The sequence below is a fragment of the Ascaphus truei genome, chromosome 8 (assembly GCF_040206685.1).
Source record: "Ascaphus truei isolate aAscTru1 chromosome 8, aAscTru1.hap1, whole genome shotgun sequence".
NCBI classification, from domain to species: Eukaryota; Metazoa; Chordata; class Amphibia; order Anura; family Ascaphidae; genus Ascaphus; species Ascaphus truei.
In genome coordinates this window covers 21,987,775-22,004,820 of record NC_134490.1, presented here as the reverse complement: position 1 = coordinate 22,004,820, position 17,046 = coordinate 21,987,775, and the positions used below count along the sequence as shown (strand labels likewise).

The 17,046-nt window shown below is 42.2% G+C and overlaps 1 protein-coding gene across 1 annotated transcript in view; it reads right to left on the bottom strand.

The window, feature by feature from the left end:
• Positions 1–8,090: 8,090 nt before the first annotated feature.
• The window catches only part of PPA1 (inorganic pyrophosphatase 1), a 49,686-nt gene continuing 40,730 nt past the window's right edge, over positions 8,091–17,046 (bottom strand). The window contains exons 5-11 of the mRNA XM_075610766.1: positions 16,621–16,707; positions 15,313–15,439; positions 13,893–14,020; positions 12,993–13,078; positions 11,086–11,158; positions 9,719–9,758; positions 8,091–8,703 (exon numbers count right to left, since the gene is read on the bottom strand). Of these exons, the coding sequence (XP_075466881.1) occupies positions 8,672–8,703; positions 9,719–9,758; positions 11,086–11,158; positions 12,993–13,078; positions 13,893–14,020; positions 15,313–15,439; positions 16,621–16,707 (573 nt within the window). The 3' untranslated portion in view covers positions 8,091–8,671. The remainder of the gene's footprint in view (positions 8,704–9,718; positions 9,759–11,085; positions 11,159–12,992; positions 13,079–13,892; positions 14,021–15,312; positions 15,440–16,620; positions 16,708–17,046) is intronic.

The following is a 17,046-nucleotide window of genomic DNA, read 5'->3' as shown; positions in this document are numbered from 1 at the left end:
AAAACGTCTCATAAGTTCCGGTTTTGAAACTTCCGCTCCAAGAGGTTTGGAGCGGCAATTTCAAAACGGGTACAAATGAGACGATTTACTCAGCCTTTCGGGACACCGGGACAAGGCCTCAAAAACCGGTACTGTCCCGGGTCAAACCAGTACGTATAGTCACCATAGGCTAGGTCCCCAATGGCCCTGGCGGCGGCGACAGCGTGTGGCACATATAAGGTATGGCCCTTTATGGGGTCGGCCCCAGTAGCTGCCTGTGCCCCCTGGCACAATGTGCGATGCGCGACCACATTTTGTAAAGACGAGGATTTTGTCTTTTCATGTGGCGATGGAGCGCTGGCCACGTCACCGCGGCGGTTCAGCCAATGAGGGCAAACCAGCCGCGTGACATCATGGCCGCGCCCCCATCGCGCATTGCCAGGAGTCCACCAGGTCGCTCTGCTGCTGCTGCCGGGAAAAAGCGCCGCCAGGCACCCCGTCGAGCGCGCGTACTGGGGCCTTAGCCTTACACGAGGTATTTTAATTTGCTGTTCCTTATGTCCCAGATGAAGCCTGTAGATGGTGCTATTAGATTGATATAAAAGTAACTAGTCTTTTCAAGGTGCAGTCCCTCCGAGGACCAAACTGAACTAAAGGCAGTGGCACATTTAAATATATCGGACAAGTAAAATTATTAAAAAAAAAAAAACCTTTAACATTTCCAAATTAAGCACGTTACATGAAGTGTTTTTAAAAAGTACTAGAAAAGTAATTATGATGCCACCGCTAATCAAACAGCTAAACAGAATAGGTGATATGCATTAATTCAATAGACCCGAAGAAATGTAAAACACTAGAACACTGAGAAGTAAAACTTGTACTTTAAGGGTGATTAAATATTACTAAAGAAGCTCATTAAAAAAGATGCGCTGGCTGCACTTTTCAGCTAGCAGAACTGCAGTGTTTTAATGATCACTCGTGTTTTTTTAGATTCATTATTTTAGTATTTCATCCTCTTCAAATTTGTTTCAACACTGATACGTTAGAGACTACTTTTTTAACCCTTTCTATCCCAGAGTACCACACGGATTTCTGGGATCGCCACCATGGGCTTGTACAGGTAGCGTACGCTTAACTTGTGTGGCGGTCCTTGGGATGCTCAGGGAACGTCATAAGGGCATTTTAATTAAGCAGATGAGGTTACCGCCAGCTCAGACTCGATGGTTTAAACCAGGGGTGCGCAAACATTTCTGTCTGCGCCCCCCTACCTGCTCTTCCCCCTGCTTGCGACCCCCCTCCCCTCCTTACCTGTTCGCCTACGTTTTTTGACGTCGCAACGCCATGTGACCCCCATGACGACATGTCGCCAGAGGCCGTCGTAGACCAGGTAAGGGAGTTACAGAGGCCTCGTGCGCGGTTCCCCTGGCATTTAATTTAAATGTTTTGGGGAAGACTGCGGGGTCTCTGCAAGCGCCGCACCCACCCCCCAGAAAATTTCACGCACCCCAGTTTGTGCACCCCGGTTTATGATCGTGCAAACAAATACAAAAACTGAGGAGAAGAGATGCAAGAAACGATGGATTCCATGGTCCATAGAGCATTAAGGAATGCCTCTCAGTATTCTGTGGCGCTGCTTCCCTGCGCTGCTGAATATTTCTGTCTTCTTCCTTTGAATGAAGAGGATTTATTCTCTAGCACAGGGGAGCGCAAACTTTTGCTCGCGCACCCGCCTTCCCTTAAGTCGGCGTCAAATGACGCCGCGGGGTCGTGTGACATCACATCACATAACTCACTGCGTCATTTGACGCGTGTGATGTCACGTCACATGACCCCGCAGTCATTTGACGCCGCGTTGCCATGGACACGAGTCCTCACACCGGCAGAGTGAAGGTAAGTTTAGAGTTGCAGAAGCCTCACGTGTTCCCCTGGCATTTAATTTAAATGCCTTGGGGAAGAGCGTGAGGTCTCTGCAACGCCGTTCCCCCCCCCCCCCCCCCCATAAAAATCAGGGGGGGCGCCCCCCCACTTTGCCCACTCCTGCTCTAGCACAACATACTGAATAAGGACGCTCGGATGCTAACTTGCAGGGACTGAAATCAGTGAGGTTTGTAATATACCATTGTATTAGAAGTTCCTAATTCTGTCAGTGAGACTATCAGCCATATGAACCCTTATGGGGTTTTTGTGAGTCAGTCGCATTGATATAGCACTAAAAGTTCCAGAGAATTCAATGGAGTCGAACTGTTAAAAATCAATTTTGGTTCAGAATCCTTCAATCTGATTGATATAGGTCCTTGCAAGTGGACATTTCTGGACCATGAAAATCTATTTGAGGCTAAAATAAAAATCAGTAGCATTTACGCCAGCACTAAGACTCCCAGAAAATGATTCAGCGTTATGTCCACTCACTGCTCTGATTAATTCACATCACCAGGACCACGAGGGCTTCCAATTTTAAGTAAGATGGAATCGAACATTGCCATTAGAATATTAATGCTCTGGAGATAATAATTAGTAAAGGATCACACTTTCAATGCACAGATTCATGAGACCAAATTGAACCAATACCATTGACCTGTTTAAAGGAGCAGTTCCTCCCAGGTGCCCCACTTTTTAAATTACATAGGAAGCAGGGGGTCTTCGGAGCTGAACCCCGTTAATTACAGCTCCGGCGACCCCCTGCTTCCTTAGATACTTACTGGAGAATTGGAGAATGAGCCACTGATCGAGCCACCTTTGCTGAAGCAGGGATATCCTGAAAACCTGACCTGTTGGTGGCCCTTCAAGACTGGAGCTGGCCATCCCTGCTCCAGAGATTTAAATCCCCCGGGTCACGCTGGCCAAGAGGAAGCCGCCAGGGATCATGTTCTTAGTTGAGTTTGCTTCTGTATAAGACTGCACCTTTAACCCATTTGCTTCCAGAGAGCCTTGCAACGTATTAGTTTGGAAGCAAAAGGAGTTAATACACAGCACTCATTGCGTTTAATAAGCAGGCTGAGTTTTAATGGTGTGAGTAATAATATAAAGGCATTATCCAGATCAATTAATTTAATTGGCTTCATCTCGTACCAGGCTGCTCCGTAGTTCCTGAAAAGCTCACTGTGTATCCGGTGTTTTAAGTGTGAAATCGATCCACTTAGTAGGTCAGTTCTTATACTGTAGCTCTGTCAAGAGTTAAAACCACACTTGCTATCTCGCTGCAGGTCATCAGTGCGTGTGATAATGATCCAGTCCTTTTCTATTTTCCTAATAAGATCTTAATCAACACCAGCATGGATCATTATCACACTAGAGTTAGAGTAAAACACAAATAAGGTCAATCAGAATTTGTAAGGCTACGTGAGACAAAATAAAATAACTGTAAACACAGAGGGACCAAAATCTGTCAAATGTGGGAGTTGTGGACAATTTGATTTCAATATAAACTTAGAAATATCACTTGTCTCAGACAGGTCTGCAACCTGCCTTTCACTATCACCTCTTAGTATGCAGGGCTTCCACTGCAACCAGGAATTCTGGGAATTGGCATGCAAATGAGCACACAATATCACCTTTACTTCTTAGGCTACGGTCCCAGTATTTACTGCTGCACGCGTGCCTGGCGACGTGTGCACAGATAAAAGCCGCGATCTGCGGTCATGTGATGGGATGCGTGGGGGCATACGGTGGCGGGGCATATCAGCCCTTCCATTGGCTGCCCGCCGACCACGTGATCGCGGCACGGGAAGACAAAATTCTTGTCTTCCCTGCCAGCGTACGCGTCACAGCGCTTTGTGCGCCCACACACACAGCCACTGGGGACCTGGCATAAGCCACATGGAGCCTTATAAACTTATGCCTGCCGTATTACACAGCTTTTCAGCACATCCTTGGTTAAAGAAGTGCAGAGCCGGTAAACCTACTCACAGACAGCTGTTTTGACCTTGTCTTAGGAAAGCAGACGTGCTTTTAAAAAATAAAAATGAATTACCGTAGGTTGTGAAAAACATGACCATTATGCATTTAAGAATAAAATATTCTAAAAACTAATTTTTCCCTTCAGAAGTAATAGGGATTTTTCATTTACAATCTGTTAGAAATATTCTGTCCGTGCATATTTTGAGTGTTGTGTGATGAATTGGCTTCTAAAGACAGACTTATTAATAGCAGAGTTTTAGGGCATGCTTATAATATGGGCATTATCCTGGTTTTCTTAATATAAAGGCAGTAAATACATTTCTCTGCAAAGTTATGCTTCCATTTTTATGTTTTTAGGTAATATTGCTAAACCAGATCTAAGATGGCTGCCTCCGTGTATTTTATTTTCCATCACACCACCCTAGTCAATTTGGTGAAATGCAGAATAATGCGCTGCTAACAATCCAGTAACTTCCATTCACTTGGCAGTTTATATACACTGTTTTAAATGAATGCCCACCAAGCATCAGATCAAATATAAAGAATTTCCAATACATTTTTGCATATTTTAACGGTTTTGTTGGTTTATTACAACAAAGCCCTAACTCAATAAAATTTAATAAAGTGGTGAAAAAATAAGTGTGAATAGCGCTCGTGCAAACAATATACAGTGATACAATATAACCTGTGATACAGAGTTGGTAAGGTACCCCAGAGACTTGCGGCGCGTGCAGCCGATTCCCCGGTCTGCAGGGAGCTGCAGCTAACAGAATCAGCAGAAGGGAACCGAGGAGACCCAGTTCTGGGGTCTGGAGCATCCAGTGGAGCTGCAGTCGGTGTGCAATAGCGGGGAATTTAAAATGGCTACCTAGGGGAGAACAAGGCAGTGCTGCCCATTCTACTAAGGACAGCAGTGCAAGTTGGGAACATGTATTGGGCAAGCTTCCGGATGGAGGTTCCCCCGCACCTAGGACTTTAGGTTGTTTCCCCAGGTTCGGCTAAAATTGTGAGTGAAATACCTCAAGGATCGGTACTAGGGCCCCTGCTTTTATTAATGACCTTGAGGTTGGCATAGAGAGCAAAGCTTCCATCTTTGCTGATGACACTAAAATTGTGTAAGGTAATAAAATCAGAGCCAGATGTAATTTATCTCCAGAAGGACTTGGATAGACTGGAAACTTGGGCAGGAAAATGGCAGATGAGGTTTAATACAGATAAATGTAAGGTTATGCATTTGGGAAACAAGAATAAACAGACGACTTACAAATTAAACGGACATCAATTAGGATTTTTTTCCCCTTCAATACAGGTCCATGATGCACAACAACAAATTGCAACAGATTATGTACAATATAACCCGACAAGAGAAAAATTAATACATTCAGAAAATGCAATGGATTTTTGTTGCAAAAGAACACACTGTATCCAATTTGTTCACAAACATGAAACGCACGACATTCCAATTAGGTCTGATTTAGAAGAGGACACACGGTTGATGCTGAGTATGCATCCAATGAAGATATTCGTCCATTGGCATTGCCGACGAGAATAGAGCTCATCAGTAGAAGTTATGTCTGTTTTCAAGATCTTCAATTGGAAAGCGATGTTAGAATAATAATATAGTATTAATACAAAGAAACATCTGACATTTTTTAGTCAACTATAGAAAAACTGCCTATCCACATGATTATTCATAACCTATGAAAAAAAAGTTGTACGTGTGAACATCTAGTGTTCCCCAATCAGTGGCAAAAGTGATGTACAAAACTAGCAATTCTGTGCTTGATTACAGCAGAGCACAATGCTTATAAACAATAGAGCATAGCTCTTTAGACACCACTTTCACATGCTTTATACCAGTGTTCCTCACCTAAGGGCACCTCAGCAGTGCTTGTCAAACTGTGGTTCCAGGGCCACCGGTGGTCCCCAAACACTATAGAGATGGTTCCAGAAGCCTCTCCAAATTAAGCTCCAGCACCGCACTTCCAATTTGAGTTTATTTTATAGCGTTTATTCATTAAACTGCAGTGATGCCGATTGGGGCACAATCACACAGAAGCCTCTATGGATTTGAATGTTGGTTTCCTTGTGATGATGGTGCTTCAAATCGGCACTGTTGCAGTTTAATGAATAAGCCCCTATGTCTGCTAAAAGGCTCACCTATATACAAAGAGTATAGTAGTTCAGTATGATTTAGATGCAGGTTATACTTGTATGTACAGTATAAATATCATTTTGAACAGTCAAGTGTTTAAGTATTAGGGTACACCAAACTATTAACACTTAAGTGGTCTACGATAGGGCTTGTCAACTCAAGTCCTCAACACCCCTCCCCCAACAGGTCAGGTTCTCAGGATGTCAGTTGGCTCAATCAGTCCCTGATTCAGCACAGGTGGCCCAGTCTTTGATTAAGCCACCTGTGCTGAAGCAGGGATATCCATAAAAGTTGGCCTGTTGGTGGCCCTTGAGGACTGAGTTTGAGACCCCTGCTATAAACTATTGTTGGGTCCAATAAAAGACATGATGGTACCTACTTTTCCCCCACAAAATACTTGATGCAAAGATTTGGCTGAGGTTGTATCTTGTCAATCAGAAAGGACTTTAATAACATACTCCTAGGTAATCACATACAGTAGCATTACTAAATGACTGCAGCACTAGCATCTTACGTATACATTTACAGGTCAACATGATTAATGGTATATTTTATGTGGTGTTCTTTTGTAAAGTGTATAGCATTATGCTGTATTAAGAGGTCACACATTTCCAGTTGACAGAATCCTGATGATTTCTACTCGGAACATGACTAGCAACCATGAAATTCACATGATTTGCCTTATCTATACTATATTTCTAAGTTTGTTATTCCGTTTGTTTGTTTGTTTGTATGTCCGAAGCATCAAAATCTCACAAACGGCACGACGTAGCACAACAAAACTTTTAGTGGACATTGTGCGGATTTGTAGGTCAACGCAACTATTTTGAGCTTCCAATATGACTCGCCTCCCAAATTAAGGACATTCTAAGTATCCATCGGGTGTCCTGCAAAAATGTTAGAGCAGGAGGGGGGCGTGGCTACTAAGGGAGGGGGCGTGCCCTTGGCTGGATCGGGGCTGTGTGTGTGATGTGAGATGTGCCAGCAGGGTGGAGGGGGGGTGAGATGTGCCAGCTAGCGGGGGGAGATGTACCAGCAGGGGGGGGGGGGGGAGATGTACCAGCAGGGGGGGGGGGAGGAGATGTGCCGGCAGCGAGTGGAGATGCGGCAGCAGCAGCGTGGGGAGATGTTCCAGCAGCAGGGGGGAGGGGGGGAGGAGGAGAGATGTGGCAGCAGCGAAGGGAGATGCGGTAGCAGCTCCCCAGGCACAAAAGCTAGTTTTAGATATTCCTAAGTGGACTTTCAGGTCACTGGGGATTTTGCAGCCAAAAACACCCTGAACGGCCCGCTTTAGACTATATAGAATGACCCCTTGTGTGTATCAAAAAAAAAAAAAAAACAATCTACAGCAGCAATACAGCACGGTTGTGCATAGGAGTCCCCAGCACTGAAAGTACTGCACTTTAGCTCTGGGGGCCCAAGACTTTAATCACTGTAAAAATGTTTAAAGAAAAAAAAAAAACTAGCAGTTGGGTGCACTGTGTTAATGAAGATCTGTAAATTATTTCACACCGAGAGAAAAGTAACTTTTAAATTAATAGCTGTGAGAAGAAGTGTCTGAACGTGGAACCAAAACCATACATTTGTCTATTCACTAGATCGTAAGCTCTCCGGAGCAGGGCTCTCATTACCTTTTTGTGCATATTTGTATGCAACTGTTCATGTAATTATCAAATCTCTGTACCCCCACTGTACTGCGCTGCGGAATAGGTTGGCGCTTTACAAGTAAACCATAATAATAATATTCAAGACCAACATACTATCCACTTACACCAGGGGTGCTCAAGACAGACAGACACACACCACCCGCCCCCCCCCCCCCCCGCCAACAAGGCAGATTTTAAGGATATCCCTGCTTCAGCGCAGGTGGCTCAAGTCTTTGACTGAGACACCTGAGCTGAAGCTGGGATATCCTTATTCCCTGCCCTGTTGGTGGGTCTTGAGGACTGGAGTTGAGCAACCCTGGCTTACAGCACACTTGGTGACAGAGGTGTCATGTGTATGAGGGAAATTCAAAGAGTAGCTGATCGTAAAAGAAAGTCAGGACAAAAAACAGATGTAAACAAAAGTAGCTTTATTATCTTCTAATGTAAAGTGAATTTAAATAGATGTTGTCTGGATCACTTTGCACATAACCTACTTACCAAACTTGCTGTTTGCCATTACAAAACCAACAATACTTGTAAGAACATAGGTAGACCAATTTATGCTGCATAATTACTCTGCAAGATCTAAATTAAAGCAAAGTTTGCTGATGTAACATGCAGATAGTACCCATGCCTTTACCACTAACCCAGGGGTCATCAACTACAGTCCTCAAGAATCCCCAACAGGTCAGGACTTCGACAGCTACCTGTGCTGAAGCAATGAGATCCTGGAAACCTGACCTGTTGGGAAGGTTGGGGGGGGGGGGGGGGTCTTGAGGACTGGAGTTGAGATCCCCTGCACTAACCCATTACATGCTAGAAGAGCCAATAATATAAAAGCAGTGATATTTTGTGGGACCATCCTGCACTTGAAGGGGTTACAACAGTTTCTGTGAAACGCCCCTATGTTATTCCTTCAATGTCTTCTCTAATATGCAGATCCAGCTGCCTGGTGGAAGGCATGCAATAATTGCTGAAGGTTTTCACCTATTAATTAATTCTTCTGGTAATAGTACCACTTGTCCACTGCGTGTGCGGCAAAATCCAATCAATGGGAGAGGGGGAGGGACAGAAAGGGGAGAAATAAAAGAATATTTTAATTACCCACCAAGCAACAAGATAATCACTGTACAGAAGAATACAATGTTCCTTTTGAAGTGTCAAAAGAACAAAAACTCAGTTGTCATAATTGCAGTTTTGAATAATGCCAACATATTTACAGCAGACATTTAAAAAACAAAAACAATTGCCAGCCAGAGTTCTGCTCATTGAATGGTGAATATTGTCATATATGAACAGTTTGTGCCACTAGCATGTTTGCTTAACACAAGTATTATTTTGCTTTTCTAGTGTTGCATCTCATGTAACCGACACACGTGTCACTCTCGTAACTAAACTTGTGTTTTTTTTTTTTTTTTTTAAGAACTGTTGAAAACTAAATCTGTGTGCAAGTTTCCTCCTTGAACATCATCACACTGCAATATAAAGCAATACCAAGTCTAACTATGCCCCCACTGGTCTGACATAACTTCTTTTGATTAGAGAATGACAAAAAAAAAAAGGCATTTTTTTGCTCCCACTAATTACAGGTGCCCTCAAAACCGTATTCTCGCACAAGAGTAAAACATTATAAAATGTGCAGTGGGAAGGACTTTACATGCTAATTATCACCAAGAAGTCAATGTGACAGGTATAACAGAATCATTTCATGGCAGGACGATACTCTGAACCTCTCTGTAGATGTGCCGGGGATACTGAGCATCGCAGGCAAATGTTCTATAATCATTTTCAAGGGAGGGTAAGGTTAAAAAAAAAAAAAAAATGCTTCAACGACACGGCTGTAAATGCCAATTTTACCCCACTAACAGCACAGTTTCATTGTACCATGTTACATTAATAAGTCAATGGTTGTGGGTGTTAGAGGGAGGTCACACAATGAAAGTGGAGGCCAATTACAACACCAGTCTGACTGTACAGCAAACTAATTATAACATTTAAACATCCCCATCCTAACCTAGAAGGAATATATTCTTAAACTTACCATCTTGTGGGATAGGACTTTTTGGTCCGCAAGGAGGGGCCTGAAATAAATAATTAATACCTCATCAATAGGTTGAAAGTTTGAAATGTTTTTGGCAATATGTTCAAACCTCAGCAGACGCTGTAATGGTGGTGAATATAAGAACAGATCATTGGAAATGCTTTGAATGCTTAAGGCAAAAGTTTTTTCCCGTTTTCTTCTTGATCATTAGAAACGTAATCGTGCCAATGGAAGCAGTCAAGGTTCGCGAGGTCTACAAGATGACGTTGCGATTGGAATAGGTGTGCGATGTCTGGATTATACTGCCGTGTCAGAAACCCGGGGCTGCTTCAGGCTGTATTATATGTACGTTTGCTCCTACAAAATGCTATTGAAATGGTTGTCACTCTCTCTTCCAAAGGTGAAGTCCCAGAGAATATGAAGGGGAACTACTAGCAGTGATGTGTTTAGGAGGTTATATCCCGGCGGTTCATGTCTTTACAGATACTTATCGGTCCTTTTTACAATTGCTTTAGAAATGTTTATAAACTATATGATGTGTGGTTTTTTTTTTGCCCTTGTCGTTTATCTTTTGCCCATGCCCGTAAATACACATTTTGAGACTTTCAAAATGGTTTAAAATACTTAATGGTGTCTTTTATTATCTATTTATTTTATGGTAACATTGACTTGTGAAGTAAGGGACTTTGAAATAAGATCAACACTATTTGTGTGACCCTGTGCAAGGTCCCTTTTATCATCGTCTAAGCCACTGGTTCTCCAACTTACAGTATGTCCACTTTAGGAGTGATCTTGCATGCTACCTTAGGGATTTCTATCACATTTCTATCAGTGCTCATGAATGGTTTTTACATCTATGTCCACAATTTTCAAAATACATTATTGTATGTGTAAAATAAGCTAAAAGTACTGTATACTAAAGTTGTCAGAGATAAAAAGGACAAGTGTGAGAGCCCTGCACCAAACCCAAGGTACCACTAGGAGACTGTCTGCTTCTAAGGAGCAGCGATTTATTGTGCTGTATGAAATTTCCATCATCAATGCTGGTGGGGTATGTCATTTACTGTGCAAGCATTACAATGACATCAGTGCTGTGTCGTGATACCATCTCGACCAATGTCACAGTTCCCCCTCAGCAAATAAAGCAATCAATGCATGGATGTGCTTAAACTTCAAACAAGGAATGGACAGCAGGGGCAGAGATTAACCCTTTTAATGCTGCAAGCATTGCACAACGATTTGCTGGTCGCTCTGGCAGCAATAGGGATAAAATAACCCCCTATTTAGTCTAACAAAAATGTAGAGAGGACACCCACAGGTTTATCTTTTTCTCATGTTTAGGTTCAGTTGGCAATTTCCCTACTTACAGCCTTCTTAACGATGGCTTCAGCATCATCCTGCTCGCAGATGAAGGGACTTTCATGTACCGTAGTATTAGTGCTAACAAGAGGGAGAAAAAAAAAACAGACAGCTTTAAAAATGCAATCTGCTTCTAGAACGGTTTCTCAGTTGCAGTACAGGGGAGCCATGATGGTAATATTCTGTACAGCAAATAGGGGATTTGACACGTTTAAATCCTGATCAACACTGCAGCACAAATGTCAGCATGTTTATCACTGGAATCTTCCGGTTTCACGTAAAAGGATGTAGTCAGAGCAGAACAAATCACTGGAGTAAAACTATAATATCCACAACAAGCTAGATAACAGAGTGTAGTCATTACATTACACCCCATGATAACAGCCCACTGTAGACATTAGATTAAAAATAGATTGGCAGTATTATATTCACACTGTTTGTGGTTTGTCTTGGTCAAAACAGGAGTATGCCCCCCCCCCAAAAAAAACAGCATTTAATGAAGATAGCAAAATATACAATAAACCTGGAATAATGTCACATCGGCAAGGAATACACAAAAATGGACCCAAGCGATAGTGATGTGATGGTCAAATACACAACGGAAGGGATACCACAATGGGAGAGGAGGAGGGAACAACAAAAAAAGGTGGGGGTGTAGGTAGTGGGAGAGTAACAAGGGGAGCAACGTTTTTAGGTGAGAACCCCTTCCTCGGGCCTATTCCCTCAAGTCCAAAGGGACAAAAGGTACTTCTCTAAACCCTTATTGCCCCACTGTAAAGAACATAACCAAACACAAAATGCAGTAACTATAATCAGAAAAAGGTTCAGAGTCCAGATCCTAGTAGGAGAATGAAATTCTCAATAGATACAAAATCCAACCGTAAAGTCCTTGGTCTGGGTAATCCTTAATTTCTCTCTCACTCTCTCCTGCTGTGTGGGAAGTGCTTCCGTTTGGACTTGAGAACAGGCCTGAGGAAGGTGTTCTCATCCTGAAACTTTGCCCCCCTGGTTACCCACCCACTACATACACCCCCCCCCCCCATTTTTTGTTGTTGTTCCCTCCTCCTCTCCCATTGTGGTATCCCTTCCCTTGTGTATTTGACCCCCACATCACTACACCTAGGGTCCATTTTTGTGTATTCCTTGCGGACGTGACATTATTCCAGGTTTATTGTATATTTTACCATCTTCATTAAATTGTTTTTTTTGGCATACTCCGGTTTTGACTTTTCTTCCAATAGTCAGCGAGAGCTGGAACAATGGACGATCTGGTTGTTACACGATGGTGGCCATTACAATTTCAGCTATAGATCTTTACATTTCCCCTTCTAGTTTAGAAATAAAAGTGTCCAACATGCCAATCAGTGACCAGTACTAAGATTGCATATGTATCCCACTGAGGGTATCAATGATACTGCTCTCCATTTTTCTTTTAAATATCCCCGATGCCCCCCTTGTGCTCATCTACTACAATAGGACACCCCTATTGCACAAGGATAAAACTCTACCATTGTGTTTTCTGATAGAAACCATCAGGCTTTATTTCAGGCTTTATTTCCCATCAGTCCCTTAGATAATGAATAATTACACAATACAAATAAATTGCCAAGGCAGTTCAGCTTCGCGTGCGTTAAAGGTTTATAATGAGGTTTCTTTTATTAAATGTTACAGCAAAGTTATTTGTAAAAAGACGCTGCTGGGAACTGCGTATTTTAATTTCATGTTACAAAACAAATCCCACAGGGCAAGAGAGTTGTATTTATAATTAAGTAGCAAAAGGGTAAATCAGTTATGGCTTTCTGAGATTACAGACCAACCAAGGAGGTGATAAATTTAAACTAAAGGAAGAATAGCGGCAACTAGTTTAGACATCACTTAATCCTAATAAAATGATTAAAAAAAATGTAATACCCACCAGACAATTTCTCCTCCTCCTGTGTTTTTAGTTACCAGTGCCTTCCAGTGGGCATGAGTACTTTTGATTATTTCTATAGCAAAGTCCTATATAAAGAAAGACATGTCAGAATCTAGCACGGGCATACTATGCATCTTATTATTTATATCCTTGAAGCAGTAAAACATATAGCACTGCGCACATTTCTAGTTACATTATTTTTGTTACAGGATTGAAGCAGGGGATCCCCGGAGTTAAACCCCGTTAATTTCAGCACCGGGGACCCCCTGCTTCCCGAGATACATACCTCCGTAGGTGCTGCCGGTATCTCTATGTTTAAATGTCCAGGTCACGCGGACCAATAGAAAGCTGCAAGGGATGATGTCACAGCTTCCTATTGGCCCGCATGAAGCGGGACATTTAAAAACGCCATTTCGTAAGGCAGAGATACCGGCACCCACTACGGAAGGTAAGTATCTCTGTAAGCAGGGTGTCCCCGGAGCTGAAGTTAATGGGGTTCAGCTCCGGGGATCCCCTGCTTCAATCCTGTAAATAATTTTTTTTTTAAATGTGCAGTTCTACATGTTTTGCTCTTCTAAAGTTTAACTACTCTGAAGAATGGAGGGTGAACAGCATATTTCTAATACATGTTTTATACATGGTAATAAGAAATGTACGGTTTGTGTTTACCACTCAAGGAAACAAATCTGTTATTAAGCAATCTACTTGGCACAAAGGCTACTAGGCTTATTTCAAGCACTGTCGCTCACAAAATCTAATTTTCTTTAGACTATAAACGTCACAGATTTTCTTTACAGATTATGTGCTACCGTCGCATTTACGCTGCTCACATTATTTTATTGGTTTCCTTCCATGATTATGTTGCAATGCGGCTTCAATAGTTGAACAAACAGTGTTTACCTGATCTTTAAATTCTGCATCAAAGGCAAACTGGTTCTCTGGCTTTCCATCTGGGACTTTGTACCTTCGAAACCAGTCAACAGTTGATTCAAGATAATTGGGTTTCATTCGCCTCACATCTTCAATGTCTGATAGCGGAACAAAAGAAAAGCTATTCCTACCACATAATCCAATTAGCTGGAAACGTTACATTTGATGTAGGGGAATGCTGTGTTGCATGGGGATGCTATACGTTCGTTCGTGTAGACTATCCTGAGGCTAACAATTAACGTGTTCAGCATGGACGAGAGAGGGTTAACATAAGATAGGATACTGAACAGCCTCCGAATGATAAAGGCACAGTTGGGATACAGCACACGTTTGCATATTGTTGTATTGTGAATGACCCGCTTACCGCCGGGAAAGAATAGGTAACGAGACTTGAAAAAAGTGCTCAGCCATCTGCATAGATTTTAGGCACTTAAATTTGAGCTGTAATATTGAGTGTTGTACCTGTAGGCTTTTAAGTGTGCCCTGTGGAATCTAAACATATTCAGATTATTTTAATGTATAACCAAACACTTGTTTTCCCATAGCTATAACTTTAAAACCCTTACTTTGGATAACACTGCATTGTGGGTAGAAGTGAAACGGTGTATGTGATTAAATGAATGTTTTCCTAGGTTCCTGTAACCTCAAATTGCATAGACCAGGGGTGCGCAAACTTTTCCCCCTGCATGCTGTCCCCCTGTACCTCGGCTGCCATGGTAATTTGACGTCATGTGACCCTGCGGCGTCATTTGACGCGCATTGCCATGACGACGTGCCGCTGGAAGCCAAGATAGAGTGGGAGGCCTTGTGCGGTCCCCCGGCATTTAATTTAAATGCCTTGGGAAACAGCGTGGGACCTCTGTAACAGCTGCGCCCCCCTGGAAAATCTCATGCCCCCACACCCCAGTTTGCGCACCCCTTGCACAGACTGCTGCTTCTTTGTTCTCGCCAACTGTCCCTCCCTGGCTTCCTAGCTTCCTTATCTATTTACTCCCTCTTGTAGGGTTGTATGAGAGATGTGCCAGTTGTTGGCCTTGGGAGGGGGAGACGAGTCTCCCCTGTATCATATCGTTTCTTTTTTGATTAGACTGCTAGAATACGCCTAACAAGTAATTATGTAGATGCCAAGATAAGCAAGTAAAAACGCCCAAATGTTGCAAGACATCATGACATTGTGAAATTATGCATTCACGCCTCCTTGCTTTGGGTATAAAATAGACTGCTTAGGTCTAAGACAATGTGCTTATATCAGACGAAATGTCTGACCATATGCATCATCACTCCTGCTACAGCAATAATAAAAGTTTATGAACAGACTGTTTTTCCTAAAGTCAGAGTGGACTTCATTTCTTCCACAGCCCTATACTGGCTACTTAATTAGCTTACTTACTATTGTAGAGAGATGCATCGGGGTCTTCTATGTTAATGACAAGGACTTTCCAATCAGTTTCTCCTTCGTCAATCAATGCCAAGGTGCCCAAGATTTTAACCTTAATGACTTCTCCTCTTTCACACACCTAAGAAGAACAAAGAATCACTGGTCGAAAAGTGTTTAAACAAACAAGAGGAAATTTTACTTTTTCTTAAGCTGGCAGGCTCGCAATGCATTGCAAAAACTGATACATCATAACAGTGACAAGTAACACCAGACACACACACACACAGAATATTCCCAGTTCACCATTGTTCAAATGCACTTCAAAAACAAAAAAACAAAAAACAAAAATGGACCAAATCTCACAGTTCTTTTCAAATCCCAAGTCTTGCAGTGGATATGCATACAAATTGTTTTCAGATAGCTGGAGTATGAGCTAAGGAATTCAGCCTACAATCTGTGTTAGACTAGAATGGCAAATACTACAAATATAAAAACTGTGCCGATGGAAGCACAATATAATACGGTAAACTCTTAGGGTGTATCATTTGTATGATTTCTCACTATGGCAAAGAATGCACTTGGTACTAGTGTAGCGCTTTAGGCCTCAATGAGTCATTTGGGGAGTATTTATAGGAAAAGTCAGGACAAGAGATGAATATAATAGGATGTAGCAAGTAGCAACTTTCTTAAATATGAACCCAGGGCGAACTGATCCATGGGAGAAAAACAAAAAAACTCATGAACCATAAATAACCAAGTAAAAACACCAGTAGTTTAACCAAGGGGTACTTCACTCATGCCCCCCCCCCCCCAACAGGTCAGGTTTTCAGGATATCCCAGCTTTGGCACGGGTGGCTCAATCAGTCACTGCTTCAGCACAGGTGGATCAGTCTTTGAGCCTCTGATTGAGCCATCTCCGCTGAAGCTGGGATATCCTGAAAACCTGACCTGTTGGAGGGGGTGGGGTGGGGGGTGAGTGGGGAGCGCCTTGAAGACAGGAGTTGCGCACCCGTGGTTTAACGTACCTTTAATATTACAGTTTACATTGTGATCTACAACACATTTGAATCCAAATATGTTTACTAGCATGGCTTATACAGTATGTACAGTATTGTGTTTGCACTTAAAAGAAAATGATAATAAATGCATCTCTAGTGTTCAACCTGTGTTCAAAGGTGGCAAAATGACGCAAGATCTAAAAAGTGCGTTAGTTTCTCAGTCATTCAGGTCACATTAATAATGAAATCATGATTTTTTTTAATTTTTCCTCATCTGAGCACAATTATTTGAATAAAAATGTAAATCGATACACATCAATACCTTGCTTCCAATGTCGCACACATCAATCGGATCATTATCACCACCAAAACCAGTGTTCTTGTCAATATGAGTCGGATTCTCCCATGTCTAAGAAGAAAATAATAGCGGATTATCATCTCTTTCAACCGCCTATTAGAAGGCCTAGTGCTGCAAGCATGATCACAAGCCCGTAAATTAATTACTTCTCATCGATGTACAATAACCAACAATATGTTTAGTTGGCATTACACATTCCCAAACAAACAAAAAGTAGATACTGTATTTGAATGCATCAGTTTTATAGGTCCTGTGCTATAATGTAAAAATCATGAGCGCAGAGAGGGATCTTAATCTGAACAAAGGAAAGGAATTCCATAAAATAAAATATCCAGAAGAAAATACAAAATGTTAGCACAGGAAACCTTGACCTTTCAGAATATTTTATTA